Source organism: Nicotiana tabacum, chromosome 3 (genome assembly GCF_000715075.1).
Source record: "Nicotiana tabacum cultivar K326 chromosome 3, ASM71507v2, whole genome shotgun sequence".
Classification (NCBI taxonomy): Eukaryota; Viridiplantae; Streptophyta; class Magnoliopsida; order Solanales; family Solanaceae; genus Nicotiana; species Nicotiana tabacum.
In genome coordinates this window covers 101,080,140-101,101,430 of record NC_134082.1, presented here as the reverse complement: position 1 = coordinate 101,101,430, position 21,291 = coordinate 101,080,140, and the positions used below count along the sequence as shown (strand labels likewise).

Here is a 21,291-nt window from a genome sequence, read left to right as displayed (position 1 = left end):
TCTCTATTAAATATAATTCTATTTATAACAAAACCCAAATAAATAAGGTTCTTTCTCTCCAAGAATCACTCGCAAAGATCTCCTTCCATATTTTTAAGCGTGATCGACAACATTAGATGCAAGACGGAAACAAAATTTCATGGATGGAGTAGCAAATAAGGTGATGAAATACAAATATATATATACAAGATTCCAAAAATCTAAGCAAAAAAGGACATTTTCCTATGGGTATGATTGAAATTCATTGAAAACATATAGACGAGTCAATATACAAATTTTGACGAAGATTGGAGGTGATTTGGACTAATTTGGTATCAAAATTCATAGTTAAAATCGATTTTGAAAAATTCTTCTGTGACACATGTATCATGTATCACACACACAGGTATGTATGGATATACATGTGATACACATTTGATACAAATATGATACATATGTGATACACAAATGATACGCAGTATGATACACATATCATTTTTTCATGTTTTATCTTCTACTTAAATTTTTAATTCAAACCACCTCAAAACTCCACCAAATCATCCAAAAAAATGAGATTCAAAATCGTTAAGATGTACTCAATCTATTCTAATAACACTTACTCAAAAAAAAAGCAAAAATTTGACCTTTTTTTTTACTACAAATAGTTAATTGGATAATATTAGTAATATTTAATAAATTGACCAATTTTTATAATAAGGTACTTATAAATGGACATAGCTGATAATTTCTCAATACTTTTATATTAATAAAAAGTTATAAGTTGTAATATAGTACTAGTATTCTTCGTCTTTCGAATTCCGTCACTCTTTTATAGAGGAGTAAATGAGTTAAGTACAATTAATTGTTTTATTTTCCCTGGTTAGTGGGCTCGTGCTAACCAAATTTGCATGTCCGCTAAATGGGGAGACAACGGTCATTTTAGCACCCAACGGGCTTGAATTTCCCTCCTCCCTTATACCTATTGCCGTAAACTTGTGTACGGCAGTTTTGTCGCTTCCACTATATTTGACCGTTGGGGTTGAGAGACTGAGAGAGGAGAAAACTGGAAATGGGTGTTCGTGGGAGGAAAAGAGCTGCTCCGGTGAACATCGATGATGTCGACGGCGAAAATCAGAAAACTACCGAGTACGAACGGTTGAGGGAAAAAAGAATCAAAGAAAATCTTGAGAGAATGCAAAACTTAGGGATTTTTGACATATCACTCAAACTCAAGTCCTTTAAGACACCCATCGTTCGCAAAACCCCTCAGCGTCTCTCTCCATTGCAGCCTTCTGGACCCGCTCGCCGCTCCTCTAGGTATACTCCACTTATTTTAGTGTATTTACTCAAACAGTATACCATTTTTTACTGTTGGGTGTATATCCTCTACTTTCTGTTATTAATCTTGATAAAAATAGGAGTAATATTTTTGCTAATATTGCTTGGAGTTTAAGTCGTATATACCATCAGTGTAAAAAACTTTTTGCACTATTAGGTCATCCAAAGTGTATCTACATATAAACCTCCTTAATATGGGAGATCTGTAATCTTAATGTGAGATTTGTAATCTTGAAGATGAAACAGGTTACCTACTGCAACAGGTAAAGGTGTTCTTATGGTGTAAAAATTCTTTACATTGACAGTGTATATAACTTAAAGACCACTTGATACTTGCAAGGAAATGAAAAAGAATGTGGACATGTTGTAATATCTAATGACTTATTCTTGTTTGTTTGGGGAATTTAGGCTGCAGAATGTAACACCACTTAGCTATTCGGAGGTGCATCTGTCGAAGTTTGATAAATCGTTGGACAGTGAGCACAATTTGTTGAGGGAGGAAGGGTCAAAGCCAGAGATTTACACGGAAGAGCATGAGAAATTGTTGGGTACCACTGATTTGAGCTGGACTCTGTTTGTGGATGGATATGGAAATGATGGGAAGCGGATCTATGATCCGGTCAGGGGAAAAACTTGTCATCAATGTCGGTAAGGAGATATTTTTAGGTCTACACTATGCATTTATTGTGCTTTATATAAAGTTTAAAATGATTTTCATCAGCATTGCTACAGACATTACCTTCAGTTGGGACCTAGTATCATCGGTAAATTCTTGCTTCATGTTGTTCCTATAAGCTAACCTTATGTGACATTGGCAAAATAATGAAAAATGAGGAAATAATATGAATGACATGAAATGATCTATGAATTTCCTCAATCAAACATCTCATTGTATTAGCATTGGAATCTCTATTTACATCTTTATTTTGAGGGGTAGATTATTGGTTTTATTAGCCTATCTCAAAATGGTGCGAGCACCAATTATTCTGTCTGAGCCTAGAAATTTTAAATATGCAAGGAGTTTAGTGCTTTCTCTAGTGTGATGAATCAAGTAATGTTTGCAAGGGATATTTCTTTGAAGGAGGAACAAAATAATGACATATCTGCCTTCCTTTTTCCTGTCATTATGTAATGGTACTTGAATATTGATTTGATTTTCACTCTCTTACACTCTCGCTCTTGCACACACAGAGATTTGCCAGACAGTTTTATTGTGTCTTTTGTCATGTAAATACAATTTCCCCTATATGAATATAGTAAGTTATAACCATGTGGTTCTTCACTTTCTTTCTACAGACAGAAAACTCTTGGTCATCGAACTCATTGCTGCAAATGCAACCTGGTTCAAGGACAATTTTGTGGAGATTGCTTGTATATGAGGTATAACATCATGCATATCAATGCTTTGATATCTACTAATGTTTAACCCTTTTTATGCTCTTACTATGTCAAACTTCTCAAATAGACAAAACTGTCTATAACTGAAGCAATTCAATCGAGAAGTGTATTTTTATCTCTACATTGATGTTTGTCTTTCTATGCTGCTCCATGATGGAACTTCTATCTCAGTCAATTGTCTGTATATTTGGTCCTTTAGAGCTTTGTCGAAAAGCTCTGACGATATGCATCTATTCCCCTCTCATTTAACCACTTGTACTATATCTCGTTCCATGCACACTTTTCTATGTTGTAAAGTTGGGGTTTGGAGAGGGTAGTATGTACGCAGACCTTACCCCTACCTTGGGGAGGTAGAGATGTTGTTTCCCAAAGCCCTCGGCTCGAGAGGAAAATTAGAAGACAATCAAATATCAACAATAAAGCCAGAAAAAATGATAAGAACAATGTAAGAACCAGAAAAATAGATGGAAGAAAGCAATAGTACTAGCAATAGCAACAAGCAGTAACTACGACAAGATTCGAGAAAACCGACGCGGAAGATAGTAAGAAAACAACAATAATACTAGCAATCTAAGAATAGTGACAAGATACTAACAGACTAGCCCTAAACAACCCGGTATGGATAAGAAAAACCCCCGACCATCTACTACCCTTCTATTCTAATTCTCGCCCTCCACACCATCTTATCAAGGGTCATGTCCTCAGTAAGCTGATGTCGCATCATGTCATACCCGATCACCTCTCCCTAATACTTCTTAGGTCGTCATCTACCTCTTCTTATACCCGTCAAAGCCAACCGATCACATGCCCAAATCATCTTAGCCTCGCTTCTCGTATCTTGTCCTCCATGGATACCACGCCCACCTTTGCCCGAATATCCTCATTCCTAACCTTAACCAACCTAGTGTGCCTTGCACATCCATCTCAACATCCTCATTTCAGCTACGTTCATCTTCTGAATATGGGAGTTCTTGACTGGCCAGCACTCTACCTCATACAACATAGTCGGTCTAACCACGCTTTGTAGAACACTTTTGAACTTGTGTTGCTATAAATCATCTTATTAAGGGTAATAAGGAATTTCGAGTTAAATATAGAAAGGTGACACTATTTCTGAAACAGTCTAAAAAGAAAAGTGTGCCACATAAATTGGGACGGAGGGAGTATCAGTTAGGAAGTTTCTTCTAGCTATATTACCTGATCAAAAGAAAAAAAAGTTAAGAAGTTTCTTCTTTAAACACGCAACCTGGAGTTTTCTACCAGGGGATACAAGATCAACTTTCAGCTTCATATTTTTGAATTCCCCTATAATGCAACTCATGTAGTGCAAACTGGATGCAAAAATCCTACTATGACCAGCTTTTATTTTAGTCATGTAATTAGAAAAAAGTCGCAAGATAGATTCTCGGATACAAGACCTGCAGGATGATCAATATGTATTTTAATTAGAAGGGGAACTTTCAGAACTTTTTAGTTGTTTTATCATGTTGTTCTGGATATCTCCATTTACAAGATCTGCAGAATATGATGCATGTGTATTTTCATTAGAAGGGAACTTCAGCACTTATTAGTTGTTTTAACATTTGGTCTGTATATCCCCCTTTATCCAGCCCACCAGTGTAGCAGGGTGGAACAAGTTGCTTCAAGTCCCTTTTACTCTTTCATTTTGCAATCTGCAGCCTCTTGCTCATTGTGTTATTGAATTACTCAATGTAGATATGGAGAACATGTACTTGAAGCGAAAAAGAATCCAGACTGGATTTGTCCTGCTTGTCGAGGAATTTGCAACTGCAGCTTGTGCCGGCAAGCAAAAGGATGGGCTCCTACTGGTCCTCTTTATAAGAAGGTAATACTATTTATAAAAATTTCATGTTAACAAACTTTTGATTGTTCTTTCGATCTCTTTATCACATCTTTCCTTTTTTCCGCTTCTTTTCCATTCTCAAACTCTTGATTGTTCAACCTATCCAGATTGCAAGATTGGGTTATAAGTCAGTTGCACATTATCTGATTCAAACGCATCGAGCTAGTGTTAGTTCTGAAAACAACTCGACACCATTCTCTGCAAAAAGATCACTAGCTTTCTCAGATAAGGAAGCTACAATGAAAAATGAGGAATTTTGCAACTATAACAGTGATTCACAAGGGCTGGTGATGAATGCTCAAACCGAGGTGAAAACAATGGAACAAGATCCCAATGAGAACAATTTAGCACCAGAAAGTAGCACAGAGCCCTTGCTGAAGCCTGCTTTTGCTGCTGAGTCCAGTGGTGAACCCTCATTATTACTGAAACATGACTCTGAAAACAATGGTATAAATCTGGTGTCCTCATGTGACAATGTAGGAAACTTCTCAGCAGACAACAAACCAGGAAATGAAAATGCTGTGCTGGTAGGCAGTGCATTGACTTCAAATGCACCTGTGCTTACCGAGTTGAGTGATGGCTACAAGGGCAAGTCACCACTTGGTTATGGAATTGATGTTGGGAAAAAGCAATCTGACGAAGAAAAAGAGGATGGCAATTGTGTCCTAGATGACAAAAACTGTGGTATTTTGGTAAACATTGATGGTATGGTTGCACCAGAAGCAAGTTCAAAGTCGAAGAAGAAGCCTTGTCGAGCTGCTGCACAAGTCATTGATAGCATTGCTGGAAGACGAAGGCAGAGACGTGGAAGAAGCAATGTGGAAGCATAACATCTCAGATGACAAATGCTGGGATAGTCTTTTGCACCTGAAACAGGTTATGACATTGAATGTCAAAAGCATTCGCTGATCACATTGTGACAGTGGAGTCTAGGTGGCTGGTCGTTTTTGCTAAATGTAATATATAATCCTGTATAAGGGTTACTTTTTCTTTCTTTTTTTCCATTTAAGTTTTTGCAAAACATTTTAACTGACTCAGCTGAAGTAGTTGAACCAATATAAAAAGGAGCACTGAATGAGTCAAATTCATAGTATTCTTCTAACAGAACTGTTGCAGTTGATAGAAAATTAAAAAGGAGCATGTAGAAGCACCAAATCGAGGCAATATTTAGCTATCTCTTGTGCCGTTCTTGTATTATGACCTAGTCATAACTTTATACAATAAATCATGACACTGACTCGTTATAAATTTTTTCAACTCCCAGTAGCCAAACTAAAGTGACCAAACCACAAAAGGTTTTGGTTAAGCCCAGAATATAGGCAGCTCCAGCAACAGGTCCTCTTGACATACAAGGCATATCAACTCATTCATCACTTCCCTCTCAAGTAAATTGCCAATTTTGCTTTCTAAATGAATTTAACTTATATACACGCTGACATGTTAATGAATTTTTCCACTAACAAATCAATTAAATGAGAATTATAGGTATAAGAGCCCGTTTGGATGGGCTTGTTGTCAGTGACTTTTCATAAGTTAGGAATTCTAGCTTTTGACTTTCAGCTTAAAAACAAGTGTTTAAAAGCATTTTTTTTAATTTATCCAAATACTATAAAGTAGCTTAAAAGCTATTTTGGCTTAAAAATACTTAAAATAAGCCAATTCAAACGGGCTCTTAGTAACTTACATGCACTTTGAAAATAATTTGAAGTATCAGTGTATATATATAAGTTAAATCTTTTCTAAATAGGACAAGTTGCATCCTATCTCGATTCTAACCGTTGTTTCATTTCCAATCTATGACATCATTTGTTCAATTCATTGAGAACATGTGACTTGCACAGGCCTTCTATAAAGGACACAATTTCACGAACAACATTTACTTGCTTGTCATGTGATGGGACACAATTCTCATTTTCATATATTTTCCAAAATCAATAAAATATGTGTAGTGTCAAGATTGCCCTTTCTAAAACGCTAGTGCTAGTCAAGAATTTCCCGAAAGACTTATGAAAATATGGACCTACGTTCAAAGGCAGAGCCGGGGTTTGAACTTTATAGGTTCTGAATTTACCACAAAATTCATAACTCGTCTTAGTTACTGGGTTCGCAATTAAATATTCATATATATTTCCTAATAAAAATACAATATTTAACAAAAGTGACTAAGTTCAGACACCTTATAGGCTAGCTCCGCCTTTGCCTACATTGGAGTAAGGACTTGTTTTAAAATGTATATATGTCATAAATTTTGGGAACAAATAAGAACAATGGTTAGGGTGGGGAACAATACTGCAACCTAGCCTATATAATAGGGATCAGTTTGGAATTTCCTCCGTCTGTCTCTAAAACTCCTTTAGAAAACAAAACACAGTAGAATTGATATGTTTGTTACAAGTCAAAAGACTAGAAGAGGAAAGGTAATGCTAAAAAGAGTAAGGATTTTAAGAAATAACCTAAAGCAGTTGTTTTCAGAAAGTGCCATCCTATCTCCTCATGCATTGTTCCTAATCCATTTTTGTGAAAAGTTTTTCAATTGATCATTACTTACGTAAAAGCAACCCGTACTATTAGAAGCAATTCATGCAAGGGAAGTTTCACTAATTTTCCTAAGAGTTCAACTTGTATACACGACTTTATTTATTTATTTATTTATTTATTGCATTATCAGGTCACTCAAAGGATTACTATAGATAATTGCGCGTCTATAATAAATAGAACTTGTCAATAAAACAGACAACCGATAGAATGTTAGTATTGAAAGTTAATTTATAAATAACTGCAAACAATATGAAAAAGAGCGTGTTATCTTATTCGTAATATAAACAAATACAAAGAGAGTTGTAATTTTCACATTTACAAAAGGATTAATTGATCTAAATGACCAAAAGTAAACCCACAAACACAAAATCTTTATTTCTCAAGTGGAGTAACCATGTTCAAGTTACTTTTCAACATTATTATGGTTTGAGGAATGTATATTGGCCCTTTGTTGACTCGATTAATTGGTATGCTATACTCGCTTTATGTTTTCTCTCTTTTAATCAATAAAAGGTAATAATATCATATTAAACTTTTTAATCAATCTTTTGTTGAATCGTTTAGTTAGTTAACATATTTAAGTTTCTTAACAGAGTTACTGCTTTAATATAATTATTCTAAGCTAGCGTTTTGACATAAATTTGGCTGAAACTTGAAAAAAAATGAGTTTTTGAAAATGAGATTAAAAAATAGTTTTTGAAAGTTGAAATTGTGTTTGGACATGCATTTTACATGAAAAGAATTAGAAGTTTTGTGAGTAGAAAACTGCAAAAACTTCAAAAATTACTCTAGACCTGTTTTTGGGATTTGAAAGTTTATTTTCAAAATCTGTCAAAAAATGATTAAAATCTATAAATAAATAAAAAACACATATTTGAAAACAAAATTTGAAAAAAAAACTCCTAAATTTTATGGCCAAACCGGAGCTAAGTCTAATGAAGAAGTGAAAATTCCATATTCAAATGCAGGACTCACAACATTCAAATGTAGGACTCAAAAATTGTATTTCCCCAAGAAATAAAGCGCGAAAGAAAAAGAATATAAAAGAGTAGATTTTGTTGTTAGTGGAAATTGGCAAAGCAAAGTGAGGAAGTTGCAAGAAAGAAAAAGCTCTCGAGTCTTGATCATATAATCACTTTAAAGACCGCACTTTCACTTTTAAAAGAGGAAAATTAGGAATAGAAAGAGACATACGCTTCTTTCGTAGCCTCCCAAGAACAAGAAGTGAAATCAAAAATATCTTTTTTCAAATATAATCATTAATTAATATGTAAAATTGTTTCTCGATTAAAAATAATACTCCGTAGTTTAACATTACGACGATCAGAGGGTTTTCAATAATTTATGAGCAAACAGCTTAGAATAGCTTCTTTTTTTTTACTTAGAATAATTTATAAAATCGACATCTAATTATTTTATGACACTATTAGGTAAAAATAGTTTTTGTGTACCATAACACCCTTTATTATTAATCCCCTCATATTTGCCTAAGAACCATTCCCCCCTCCATGTGGAATGTAAAACAGAAAAATAGAAAATGACCAACTAACAAAATTAAATGCGCAGAGACTATGTATTTTTTTTGTATCAATTCCGCTTTTAAATACGCTATAAACTCATATTTGTAGAAGTTTATCTACATTTTCCATTCGTCTAGAGCTGAATTTCTTTTCATGAGAGATTAGGTAAGAAAGCCAGAAAAAGTCTCAAAGTTGGATAATTTAATTTTAGAGCATATGACTAGGTTGAGTCGTTCGGCACTTTCAATGAAGAAACAATCCTTAAAACTTCAATTAAATGGAATTTTTTTTTGGGACAGTCATATTATCAAAGTTTTATCACTCTCTTCGCTATTGTTTGAGGTTGCAATAAAAATGCCACTTTATTATTTTAAAAAAGGTTACTGTAGCATGCGCATAATATATAGTCAACTGCATTAAGTTTAATAAATTTTATGGATTTATCAGAGATGTTAGTCTTTTGCCCTTCATCAGAACCTATTATTTAAGTAACAGAGAGGGACTGCATCATTAAGAGACAACGATACATTATTTGCCTCAAATTAGTCTGTCTCTCTCACAGTATTTAGACAAAACATAGTTCTAGTTTCCCGGATGTACAATTACTCATGGACTACGGTGGTGAGGCACCTGTCTTTTTTTATGAAAAATATTTACTTTCATCCAATGTTTACTTGAAAGGCGAGAGAATTTAACTTTAAACGTCACAAACAAAAATGAGAATAAATACTCTCTTCGTCTCAATTTATGTAACATTTTTTTGCGTTTCGAGAGTTAATTTGACTAATCTTTGAAGCTAAAATGAATTAGATTAATTTAATATTTTAAAATTACAATTCAGATATTCAAAAACTGTACAAAAATCGGGATTTTTTCCTACCTATACAATATTTGAAACTTTTTTTACCAAAATTATCCTAATTTTGTATATACCCCTCCCGCCTCCTCCTAAATAAGGATTACTTATAAATTATATAAATTCCACCTTAAAAGGCTCCCAATTCATTATTAGTGCATTAAATTAAGGGATTTAGTTATATCATTTTCCTATTTTCTCTCAATTCCTCTTTTAATAAGACTTACTCCAGTTGTATATTACCTATTTTAAACCATAACAAACGGAATTTCAGTTACAAAAAAAGGAAAAAGCATAATTGAGCAGATTCAAAGTTTTAGCAGATTTCAAATTAAATTCAATCTCACCAATTCTGCTTAGACCCTAACGAACCCCCTTCTTTTTTCTGGTTCTCCTCGTTCTTCTGGTGTGTGTCTCTGTTATTGAATACATAATTTGTAGTTTGTTTTGTGAACTCAATATTGAAATAGCTTGAGTAGTGATAATAGGCTAGATTCATGTAGCTTGGTGACTATTTATTCCCCAACTTGACTATGCTTTACTGTTCTAGGAAGGTTAAATGATGATAAAATGACTCTAATTGTGACTTTCATGTTTTGCAGGAGCAAGTTGTGCTTATGAGGACTTAGGACAGTGTTTGGAGCTAAATTAAAGCAAGAGAAGCCCCTCGGAGTTGAGTACGTGTGAAAGAAGAAAGAAAAGAAGAGAGAAAATGTTGATCCACTCTAGCGCGGGCTAAGCGCGGCCTTAGCACGACCGCGCTAGAGCAGAAAAATGGGACAGTGCACTTTCCCATATGTACGGCGACTAGCGTGGTTCGAGCGCAACCGCGCTAGTCAATCCGGAGCGCAGAAATTTCAGGGATAAACTTGGAAGGTTGGGGGTAATTCAACTTAACCTATAAGAGGTCCAGCTCGCCTAAAAAGGAGATTATCAAGGTTTTTATAGTTTTTATGAAGGCAAGAATAGGCAAGGAGGATAATTCGACATCGAGTTCTACCTTTCTTCCTTTTGTATTTATCATTCATGATGAATTTTGTTGTTGTTAGTATGAACACGATTATGAGTAGCTAATTATTTAGTCTAGAGTTTTGATGGAACCTATTGAGGGATGAACTTCTTGTTGTGTTAATATAGTTTGCCCAGTTTTATCTCTATTTGTTCAACTACGTTCTTGTTGTAGTTAATTAATAGGATCCTCAATTAGCTGTGCCTATTTAATATGTATTACTCGGGAGAGAGTGCATATGTAGGCAGTTGTTGAACAATACCACTCCTAAAGTATATGAGGAATTAATAACCGAGGGTTTAAAGGTGGGATTAGGGATAACGAAACCTTGAATGCGATCTAAGTGAGCTGTAATAAAAGCCAGCTAGCATAACTTGGGAAAGTGCATATAGTAAATTGTTGTAATTACTTGGGAGAGACTTACGGTAGTAAGAGTGCTCATGATCGATAGAGACGATTAGGTAAATCTATGCGAAACATATCATGAATGGATTCCATCAATAGGAAAAATCACAACCTTAGATTCTTCTCTTATTTGTTTACAACTCAGTCATAGTTAGCTTTTAGTTTACTTAATTTTATTCAGTTATAGTTAGTAGAAATATCACCAAGTATTATTCAAAATATCTGGGAAGTTGATTACGGAGAATTCAGTGAGTCTGACATAAGTAATTAGTAGGTTAATTCCCTGTGGGATTCAACTATGGGCTAAATAGCCGGATTATATTTGCAACGATCGCTTGTCCTTTTTATAAGGCATAGTTGGGCATGATCAAATTTTGGCACTGTTGCCGGAGAATTAACGGTGTTATCAATTACAGTTGAAAGAAATATAAAAATTCTTAGTGTAGTCAGTATTCTTTATTTTCAATCCATACATTGAAATTTTAACGTTTGTTAACTTGGTTGTACAGGTGCATGCCTAGAAACTCATCAAGAACTGGTGAAGTATTTGAAGCATTATCAGATCCCGAAAAAGTTTTCAAGGCCTTGAATCGGGCCAACCGGAAAAACAAACAACAACAATCAACTGAACAACTTAAACCAGACATAGGGGATCGTGAGGTAGACCCGGCTGCACAGGTAGTGGAGCCTCTTGTTCTAGAGGCTCCTCTATATGAATGGGCACAACCCATAGTAGAGAATTTGGCCACTGCGATATTAGTCCCGTAGATATAAGCTGAATCTTTTCAAATCACAAATAACATGTTGCATTTGTTACAAAACAAGGGACTATTTTCGGGGTCATACATTGAAGATCCTCAACAGCACTTGAAAAATTTCCTGTCAATCTGCAAAACTCAAAGGCAGCCTAACGTAACTCAGGAAGCAATAAAGTTGTTGTTGTTTCCATTCTCAGTGACAGAAACTGCCCAGACTTGGCTAAATTCACTCCCTATTAATTCCATCACGACTTGGGAGGAGTTAGTCAAGCAATTTGTGAATAAATTTCATCCACCCAACAAGACTGCTCAGCAAATTGATGAAATTTTGAGCTTCAAACAGAAACCAATGGAAACATTGCAAGAAACATGGGAGAGATTCAAAGGGATGTTGGTTATATATCCGCACCACGACATTCTAGAGCAGATGTTGGGGCAAAAATTTTACATGGGTCTGACAGATAGTATAAAGGCTAATGTTGATGCTTCAGCTGGTGGAGCATTCTTAAGCAAATCATGGAGAAAGCAAGATCCTACTAGACAAGATGACACAGAATTCGGGGTGGACAACCAGGAATGCACCTATCACTCCAGTAGTTCACTCAGTGCCCTTAGATCCATCTAACACTCTTGCTGAAAATATGGCCACCTTAATGACACAAATGAGTATACTCACAAAAAAAGTGGAAGAGTCAAGGCAGAAGCAGCAAGTGCACATTGTAGATACAACCAATGGGGGCTTATGCACATCTTGCATTAGTCAGTCAATTGGTAGTCAATGGAATGCAGAAAGTGATCATCATCATAACCTTGAGAACATGAATTATGTGTCTAATTATGGGGGTCAGATACAAAGTGGTCAGAATTGGGGACAACAGAATCAGTCATACAAGCCAGTCCAACCACAACACAACAATGGAAATATGGGAGCCATGCAACCTTACAATAATGTGGCACCCTACCAAAGGCCACAAGGATACAACAACCAAAATCAACATCAGGGTTATCATCCTCCTCAGCAGCAACATGGTGCAAGACAGGAAGATGTGTTTGCTAGACTCGAGGCAATGATGCAACAGGTTATTGGGTCAAATGCGAAAATGAGTGAAAGACTAGATGCACATGAGTCAGCCATAAAGAATATTGAAGTGCAAATGGGCCAAATCTCGATATCTTTAAATAATCGTCCTCATGGGACATTGCCTGCAGACACTCAGGTAAATCCAAAAGATCAAGGCTTGAAGCAACTGATGGTAGTGAGTCTACGTAATGGCAGAGACTTAGACTTGGAGCAAGAGAGGGATCGAGAAAGCAGACAGGCTGAGACACTTGTACCAGTGCCCATTGAGCTAGATGATTCAACAAAACTGATAGAGATGACAGTACATCCTACCCAGGAAGAAACCAACACACAAATTGAGGTTGAGAAAGAAGTTGAGACAGCTCAGGAACGGTAGTTGAGGTGGTGTCTGACAAAGAAAAAACCCAAATCATTGGGAAGAAGAGACCTCCAGCACCATTCCCACAAAGGCTAGCCAAATACCAGAAAGAGGAACAATACAAGAAATTCTTGGAGATATTGAAACAAATCCAGGTAAATATTCCATTGATTGATGCTTTGAAGGAGATGCCTGGTTATGCAAAAATGATGAAGGACTTGATGTCCCAAAAATTCGACTTCCAAGATTTGGCCACAATAACTCTAACTCAGACCTTCAGTGCTGTGGTGACTAGACCAGTTGCTGAGAAGTTGTCTGATCTAGGGAGTTTTACAATTCCCTGCACCATTGGTAACTTTGTCTTTGCCAAGGCACTCTGTGATTTGGGGGGCTAGCATAAATCTTATGCCCCTAGCGATCTATAAGAGGTTGGGGATTAGAAGAGCTAGACCCACGTCTATGTTGTTGCAGTTGGCTGACAGAGCTGTGAAAAGACCCTCAAGTATTTTGGATGACGTGTTGATACAGGCAGGGAAATTTGTCTTCACTGCAGATTTTGTGATTCTAAATTGTAAAATGGATGAAGAAATTCTCATAATTGTAGGAAGGCCGTTCTTGGCCACAGGGCGAGCCCTCATTGATTGTGAAACTGGGGAGCTCAAGATGAGGTTGAATGATGAGGAGATAACATTCAACGTGCAAAAATCTATAAGGCAACCAAGTGAATTCGCCAATTGTTCTCTTATTGATGCCGTGGATGTAATCGTGGAAGAGGATGATGAGACATTGACTATTGAGGATCCTCTTGCTGCATGTCTTGTGAATTTAGATGAGGTGAATGGGGAAGAATTGGCAAAATGGGTGCTGGATCTAGAGGGCAGAGGGTTTTGAGAGAGAACACTTGAATCCGAGCCCCTGCATTTAGAAAATAGAGAAACTCCTCCAGCCAAGCCATCCATAGAAGAACCACCAAAGCTGGAGTTGTAGCCACTGACCGCCCATCTCAGGTATACGTTCTTAGGACCTAAGTCTACATTACCTATTATTATCTCATCTAGTTTGTTATATGTGCAGGCACAATAACTTTTGCAGGTACTCACGGAATGCAAGACTGTCATCGGGTGGACCATGGCAGACATTAAGGGGATTAGCCCGGCATACTGTATACATTAAAATCTATTGGAAGAGGGGCACAAACCTTCTAGGGAGCACCAAAGAAGGCTGAACCCCAACATGAAGGAAGTGGTGAAGAAGGAGGTTATTAAGTGGTTGGATGCGGGAATCATTCTCCCCATCTCTGATAGAAATTGGGTTAGCCCGGTACAATGTGTTCTTAAAAAGGGTGGTATGACGGTAGTAAAAAATGATAACAATGAGCTGATCTCTATAAGAATCGTCACCGACTGGAGAATTTGTATGGACTATAGGAAATTGAATTTGGCCATCCGGAAAGACCACTTCCCACTTCCCTTTATTGATCAGATGCTAGATAGACTAGCAGGGAGGTCCCGCTTCTATTTTCTGGATGGGTACTCAGGGTACAACCAAATCTCCATTGCACCAATGGACAGAGAGAAGACCTCGTTCACATGTCCTTATGGGATTTATGCCTTTCGGAGGATGCCTTTTGGCCTATGCAATGCACCCGCCACATTCCAAAGGTGCATGATGGACATATTCACCGACATGATTGAAGACATAATGGAGGTGTTCATGGATGATTTCTCAATGGTAGGAAACTCATTCGATGAGTGCTTTACAAACCTGACCCGAGTGTTGAAAAGATGTATCGAGACTAACCTTGTACTTAATTGGGAAAAATGTCATTTCATGGTACAAGAGGGTATAGTCTTGGGACACTGGGTATCAAGCAAGGGAATTGAGGTGGATCGTGCTAAAGTTGATGTGATAGCAAAGCTGCCACCCCCCACATCAGTCAAGGCAATCAGGAGCTTCCTCGGGCATGCCAGTTTCTACCGGAGATTCATCAAAGACTTCTCAAAAATTGCCAACCCTCTCTATAAATTGTTATAAAAAGATCACCCTTTCATGTTTTTTGATGATTGCAGGGTAGCATTCGAGGAGTTGAAAAAGAGGCTAGTCACAGGACCTATCATTGTTGCCCCCGACTGAGAGCAACCATTCGAACTCACGTGTGATGCCAGTGACTATGCAGTGAGGGCAGTGCTAGGACAGCGGAAAGATAAGATAATGCACCCAATTTACTACGCTAGTAGAATGTTGAGTGGAGCTCAGCTGAACTACACTGTGACTGAAAAGTAGATGTTGGCCGTGGTGTTCGCATTCGATAAGTTCAGATCATACCTGATTGGCTCTAAGGTAATTATATATACTGATCATGCTGCTCTCAGGTACTTGATTGAAAAGAAGGAGTCCAAACTGCTCTTGATTCGTTGGTGTTGTTATGCGTTCGACCTGGAGATTCGTGACCATAAGGGCACAGAAAACCAAGTCACTAATCATTTATCGAGACTTGAATGAGCTGAAAACTCAGTTGAGGCAGAGGATATTCTGGAAACTTTCCAGACGAGCAGCTACTCGCCACAAGCCTTGAGGAAATGCCATGGTATGTAGACTTTGCAAATTATCTGGCAAGCGGTATAGTTCCCTATGTCCTTTCCTATGTGCAAAAGAAAAAGTTTTATCATGACTGTCGCATGTATTACTAGGATGAACCTTATCAGTTTAGAATATGTATTGACAATAAGATCCGTAGGTGTGTCCCTGAGATAGAACAATCTTCTGTTTTGCAGGCATGTCACGCATCAGCATATGGCGGACATTTTGGAGGAGTTTGGACGGCAGCAAAAGTGCTAGAAGTCGGGTTCTACTGGCCAACAGTGTTTAAGGATGCACATCAATAGGTGAAGGGCTATGAAGAATGTCAGCGAACCGGGAACATTTCCAGTCACTATGAGATGCCCATGAACCCAATTCAAGAGGTTGAAATGTTCGATGTATATGGGATAGACTTCATGGGCCCCTTCGTCAGCTCCTTTGGCAATAAGTACATACTTGTAGCTGTAGATTACGTGTGCAAATAGGTGGAAGCGGCAACACTCCTCACCAATGATGCAAGGGTGGTGGTGGGGTTTTTGAAGAAGAATATATTCACCCATTTTGGGACCCCGAGAGCTATTATTAGTGACGGAGGCACTCACTTCTGCAATCGAGCCTTCAAGAAATTTCTAACAAAGTACGATTTGCACCACAAGGTGGCAACCCCATATCATCCTCAGACCAGTGGACAGGTCAAAGTGTCGAATAGAGAAATAAAGAGTGTGCTGACCAAGACTGTGAACGCCACAAGAACTGATTGGGCAAAAAAGCTAGATGATGCACTCTGGGCCTACAGAACCGCTTTCAAAACACCAATTGGTATGTCACCATACAAGTTGGTATTCGGGAAGGCCGATCACTTGCCAGTGGAACTAGAAGATAGAGCTTGGTGGGTGATGATAGGCTATAATTGCATATTTTAGTCGCTTATCACACTCTAATTTATTGCACTTTAATTGAGTTTGAGCTTTAATCGCTAGTGTTTTGCACTACTTATATGTTTTATGCCTTGAAGAAGTGATTCAAAGCTATGTAGATGTTATAGAATGAATTAAAGTGATTTGGAGCTTTGAAGTCTGATTAAAAGCCCAAGTAATTAAGTCGGGATCGTGTTCGGGGATCAACGGATGCTAGTTAGAACGAACGAAGAATCGAGTGGACATACGGTGCATTGTCTAGTAAAATGCACATAACCTTTCGCTCAAAACTCTGTTTGGGCTCCACAATATATCGTTGGAAAGCTATTTTAAAGGGATACAACTTTCGTGTTTTGCATTTTTGCTAATTCCCAATACCGCAGTGCGTGGTGCGGCGCGCCTATGGAAATTTTCTACAGCCTGTCAGAATCAACAATCTGAGCTTTTCCACTGCCGCCCCATAAGGCGCGTCACCCCATGCGGTGCGGTAGTGAAAATTTTACAGAGTGAGTGTCCTATTTCGTGCAGGAGAAGGTATTTTCATCTGGGACCGACCCTACTTTATATAAATACATGTAAAATGCTATTTTGAGGGGGTGGGACAAATTTGAGAGACACAGATTCAACCTAAGGAGGTAGAGGCACAATAGGATCAAGGCGAGGAATTCTTCTACGAGTTTTTCCTCCTCTTCCTATTTTTCATTGTTGGTTATGAGTTTTAGTATTGTAGTTTTATATACTATTATGAATAGCTAATTTGTTATCTAGGGTTTTGATGGAACCTTTTGCAGGATAAATTCTTGTTATGTTTTTATATAATTGAGCCATAGCTTTTCTCTATTTGTTCAACTACATTTATATTGTGGTTGGTTGAAGAGCTCTTAATTAGATCTGCCTATTTAGTATGTATTACTCGAAAGAGAGTCCATATTTAGGTAGTTGTTGAACAACATCACTCCTGATGTATGTGAGGAATCAATAACCAAGGGTTTAAAGGTGGGATTAGGGATAACTAAACCTTGGGTGCGATCTAAGTGAGTTGTAATTAAAGTCAGCTAGCGTAACTCGGGAGAGTATGTCTAGTAAATTGTCGTAATTACTCAGGAGAGAATTACAACACGCAGAGCGCTCATGATCGGTAGAGAATACTTGGGCGAAATTATAGAAGACATAGCGGGAAGGATTCCGATAATTGGGGAAATCATAACTCTAGGCCTCCTTAATCTTTTCTCCAACCTGTAGTATCTTTAGTGTTAATTTATTATTTTAATTTGTTAGTTAGTTAGTTAGTTAAACACAAGAGTCTTAATATCTATAAGCTAGGAATTGTTCAAGCTTGTATTCTTAGTGATAGTGAACAACTGTAGATAAGTCTTAGTTCTCTGTGGGATTCGACTCCGGACTTGTAAACCGGATTATATTTTCAGCGACCGCTTAGTCCTTTTTATAAGGCATAGTTGGGCGTGATCAGTGGGTAATGAAACAGCTAAATCTGGACATTGAGAGTGCAGGAACAAATAGAGTTACAGAATTGCATGAGCTAGACGTGTTCTGATTTCTTGCTTTCGAGAGCACGAGGTTATACAAGGAGAGAATGAAGAGGTTGCACGACAAGAACATTGTTGAGCGAAATTTCAATCCTGGAGACATGGTGTTGCTTTATAAATCACGACTAAGGCTATTTCCGGGTAAACTCAAGTCACGATGGTCTGGACCATTTCGGGTGGTCGAAGTGCTCCCTTCAGGTGCCATAGAGATTGCCTCAGAGAAAGACTCCTATACATTTAGAGTCAATAGGCAAAGATTGAAACCATATATGGGCATGGATCAAACCAAAGAAGTGTCAGTGATCCATCCAATTGAACCTCAGAGGTCGAGCGAGCTTTAAATGCGCTCATCTGCGTCGTGTCGCGATGTTAAATCAGGAGATGCATGGGAAGCAACCCATTGACTTGTTGTAACTATCATGCCACGACATTAACTAAGGCCATGGTTGGGAGGTAACCCAATGTGTAGTGACTTTAGTATAGTTAGTATTTGGTATTTTTGATTTTGGTAAGTACTAACCAGTGCAGGTGAGCTTGGGCAAGTGATAAGTCCATCAGACGCTGAAGGAAAAGGTAAAAAAAGTGGAAATTTTTTGAAGCCCAGGAGCGCGCCTGCGCTAGTGGCCGCGCAAAAGGCCAAATATTCTGCCTCAACCTTCCTCCCAGGAGCACGACCGCACTATGGCCACGCTAGTGAACGTGCATATGACCAAGTACACTGTTTCACTAGCGCGGTAACGCTCGGACCGCGCTAGTGTCGTCCCGCCTGCCACTTTGTAGAACTTAATATTTTTTTATTTTCTTATTTTGTATGTTAATTGTTTTATTTTATTTATTTCCCCCACCCTAACAATTCCCCTTTTCTCCTATCAACACCCCACGATCCCAGCCCTAATTCCCCTCTTCTCCTAATTCCCCTCTTCTCCAAATTCCCCTCTTCTCCATTCCCAAATAATCCCAGCCCTAATTCCCCAAGGTTCAAGCCAATCCCTCTACTACTCTTCTTCACTTCTCACAATCTCCTCCCACTGCAGGTAAGGTTTTCTTTTTTCCAATTTTTGTGAATTTTTGTTTGACTTCTTAATTATGTAGTAGTTTTTCTTCTCTTTTCTTAGAAGTAATTTGTAATGTATACGTAGTGCTTGTGGGTGGTGATGTTTGTGAAGTTGTATCTCTTAACTTAGCTGGGTGAATTTGGGACAATTGTGGTAGTAATTGGGTTACAACATGTTTAATTGGGGGTTCCGGTAAATGATGCCCACAAAGTGTTTGTTTAAATGCCACAGTGAGTGTCAATGGTAATTGTGACCAATTGTGCGGGTGAAGTCTGAGTAATCGCAATTGAGTCATACATTTTGTGTTGTGCTAATGTTATTCTTCTTCCAGGTACTATGTCACCCTCCAGGAAACGCCGAACCACCGGTGCTTCATCCAGCGGTCAAGCTGGATCTTCCAGGGCACGCGGGTCAACTCCTACTTGTCCTTTTGATAGTAACAGGTTCGTCTCTGCCAAGGCTCAGGACTGTTTTGTTGATAAGGCTCCTAAGAAACCAATACCGGAGAGGGGCATAGATATAGGGTCGCTCCAACTTGGTTACCCCAACTTGTATAATGAGCTGGTCAGGCGTGGGCTAAAAATCTTCTTTGAAGAGTCGGACGATGGGAATTTGATCGTTGTATGCGAATTCTATGCCAACGTAAAAGAACATGTGAATGTTGTAGTAACAGTGTGCAAGAAGGTTGTGGATGCCTCTGTTGAGGCTATTCGGAGGATATACCGGTTGCCCCCACCGGTGGAGGAGTTGGACGACTATTATGAACTATATGGCAGAAAATACACTTAGTGAGAGAGGTTCTTTGAAATCATATATGTACCCGGCAAGGAGATTGTGTGGATGAAATATGGGAAGAAGTTCCATTCAGCGGCACTCACCTTTGAAGGGAAGTGTTGGTTGTATGTCATCAACAACTGCATGCTTTCATCCTCCAACATCACGGAAGTGAATGCTCCTCGAGCTGCTTTAATTTGGTGCTTTATAAATGGTCACAGTTTTGACGTGGCCAAGCTTATTCACGAGGAGATGTTTACACGATGTCCGGTGAAGAGGTATGGTTTCTTTTTCCCCTCACTAGTCACCATGCTTTGCAGGGCAGCTCGGGTGCCGGAAAATTTGAATGTGGATGGGATAGTGCCGAAAGACTCCAAGTTCTGAGCTGATAAAGTAACTACTAGGAAGGAGCCTATGGCACCTGGTGGTGATGATAGTGATGACTCCGATGAATCTGAGGAAGGGGAGGATGAGCAGGAGGAAGTAAGGGCTGAGTCACCCGCCCATGAGCAGATTGCAGAGGCTGCAGGACCATCTGGGTTAGTCGGGTCACCCGGTTCACAACCTTAGAGCGAGAGGTGGCAGGGTTGCATACTTTGGTCTCTGACTTAGGTACACGTATTGATGCGATAGCCACCCAGCAGGTTAAATCGGAGAAGAAAATAACGGGCTGGCTGTGAGCTCTGGGTCGTGTATGTCATCTGAACCCGGAGACGGTCTCCGATCAAGATTGATCCATCAGGAAAGTTCCTTTACCTCACATTTCTTTATTTTCTATGCCTTTTGGACATGTTTTCCTTTTAAGTGTGGGGTGGATGATACTTCAATGTATGTGTATATATGTAAGAACTTGATTGTTTTATGTTTTCTTTGTTTTCCTTAATTGTTTTATGTTTTCTTTGTTTTTGTGGTTTTGAGTAGCAGTCAAATTAGGTAAGTCGACTTGTCCGGACGACGGATCTCTTTTGACAGGGTTCTTTAGGGTTTAAGTCGACGAGAAAAAAATAGATATATGTTGGACTCTTCCAGATGAGGGATCTTCTAGACAGTTTACTTGAGGGAAGTAAGTCTAAAGAAAATACCAAAAAGATTTTTTTGTTTTAGGTAGTGTAGTAACTCCCCCTTAGTTTTTCTTTAGGTTGCGGTTCTTTTCCAAGGGTTTTGCTTGAACCGGTTGTAGTTAGTTTTTGTTTATTTTGTTTCTAGTTTTTAGTTGGTACTTATAGGCTATGAGCTGAAATAGGAAGAGAAGCCCTTAGTGTTAATACACCTGAACACAGTAGACATTAGAGTGTGACGCTTAGTCTCAGTGGT

General features: G+C 38.2%; 1 protein-coding gene and 1 non-coding gene across 2 annotated transcripts; one reads left to right on the top strand and one right to left on the bottom strand.

Moving 5' to 3' along the window:
* The first annotated feature begins 931 nt into the window (after window positions 1-931).
* On the top strand, window positions 932-5,683 carry LOC107793931 (uncharacterized). The gene is made up of 5 exons (XM_016616379.2): window positions 932-1,296; window positions 1,726-1,965; window positions 2,614-2,697; window positions 4,432-4,561; window positions 4,687-5,683. Exons 1-5 carry the CDS (start codon window positions 1,049-1,051, stop codon window positions 5,407-5,409), a joined length of 1,425 nt encoding a protein of 474 aa, XP_016471865.1. The 5' UTR covers window positions 932-1,048; the 3' UTR covers window positions 5,410-5,683.
* Window positions 5,684-11,979: 6,296 nt separating this feature from the next.
* LOC142179669 (small nucleolar RNA R71) lies at window positions 11,980-12,082 on the bottom strand. Its single transcript, XR_012708214.1, has one exon. It is a non-coding gene; the product is annotated as a small nucleolar RNA R71 (small nucleolar RNA).
* Window positions 12,083-21,291: the final 9,209 nt, after the last annotated feature.

Coding starts and splice junctions, on each gene's coding strand:
- LOC107793931 (XM_016616379.2), top strand. CDS start 1,049: ATGGGTGTTCGTGGGAGGAAAAGAGCTGCTCCGGTGAACATCGATGAT. Junction 1,297..1,725: donor CCCGCTCGCCGCTCCTCTAG/GTATACTCCACT, acceptor TGGGGAATTTAG/GCTGCAGAATGTAACACCAC. Junction 1,966..2,613: donor AAAACTTGTCATCAATGTCG/GTAAGGAGATAT, acceptor TTCTTTCTACAG/ACAGAAAACTCTTGGTCATC.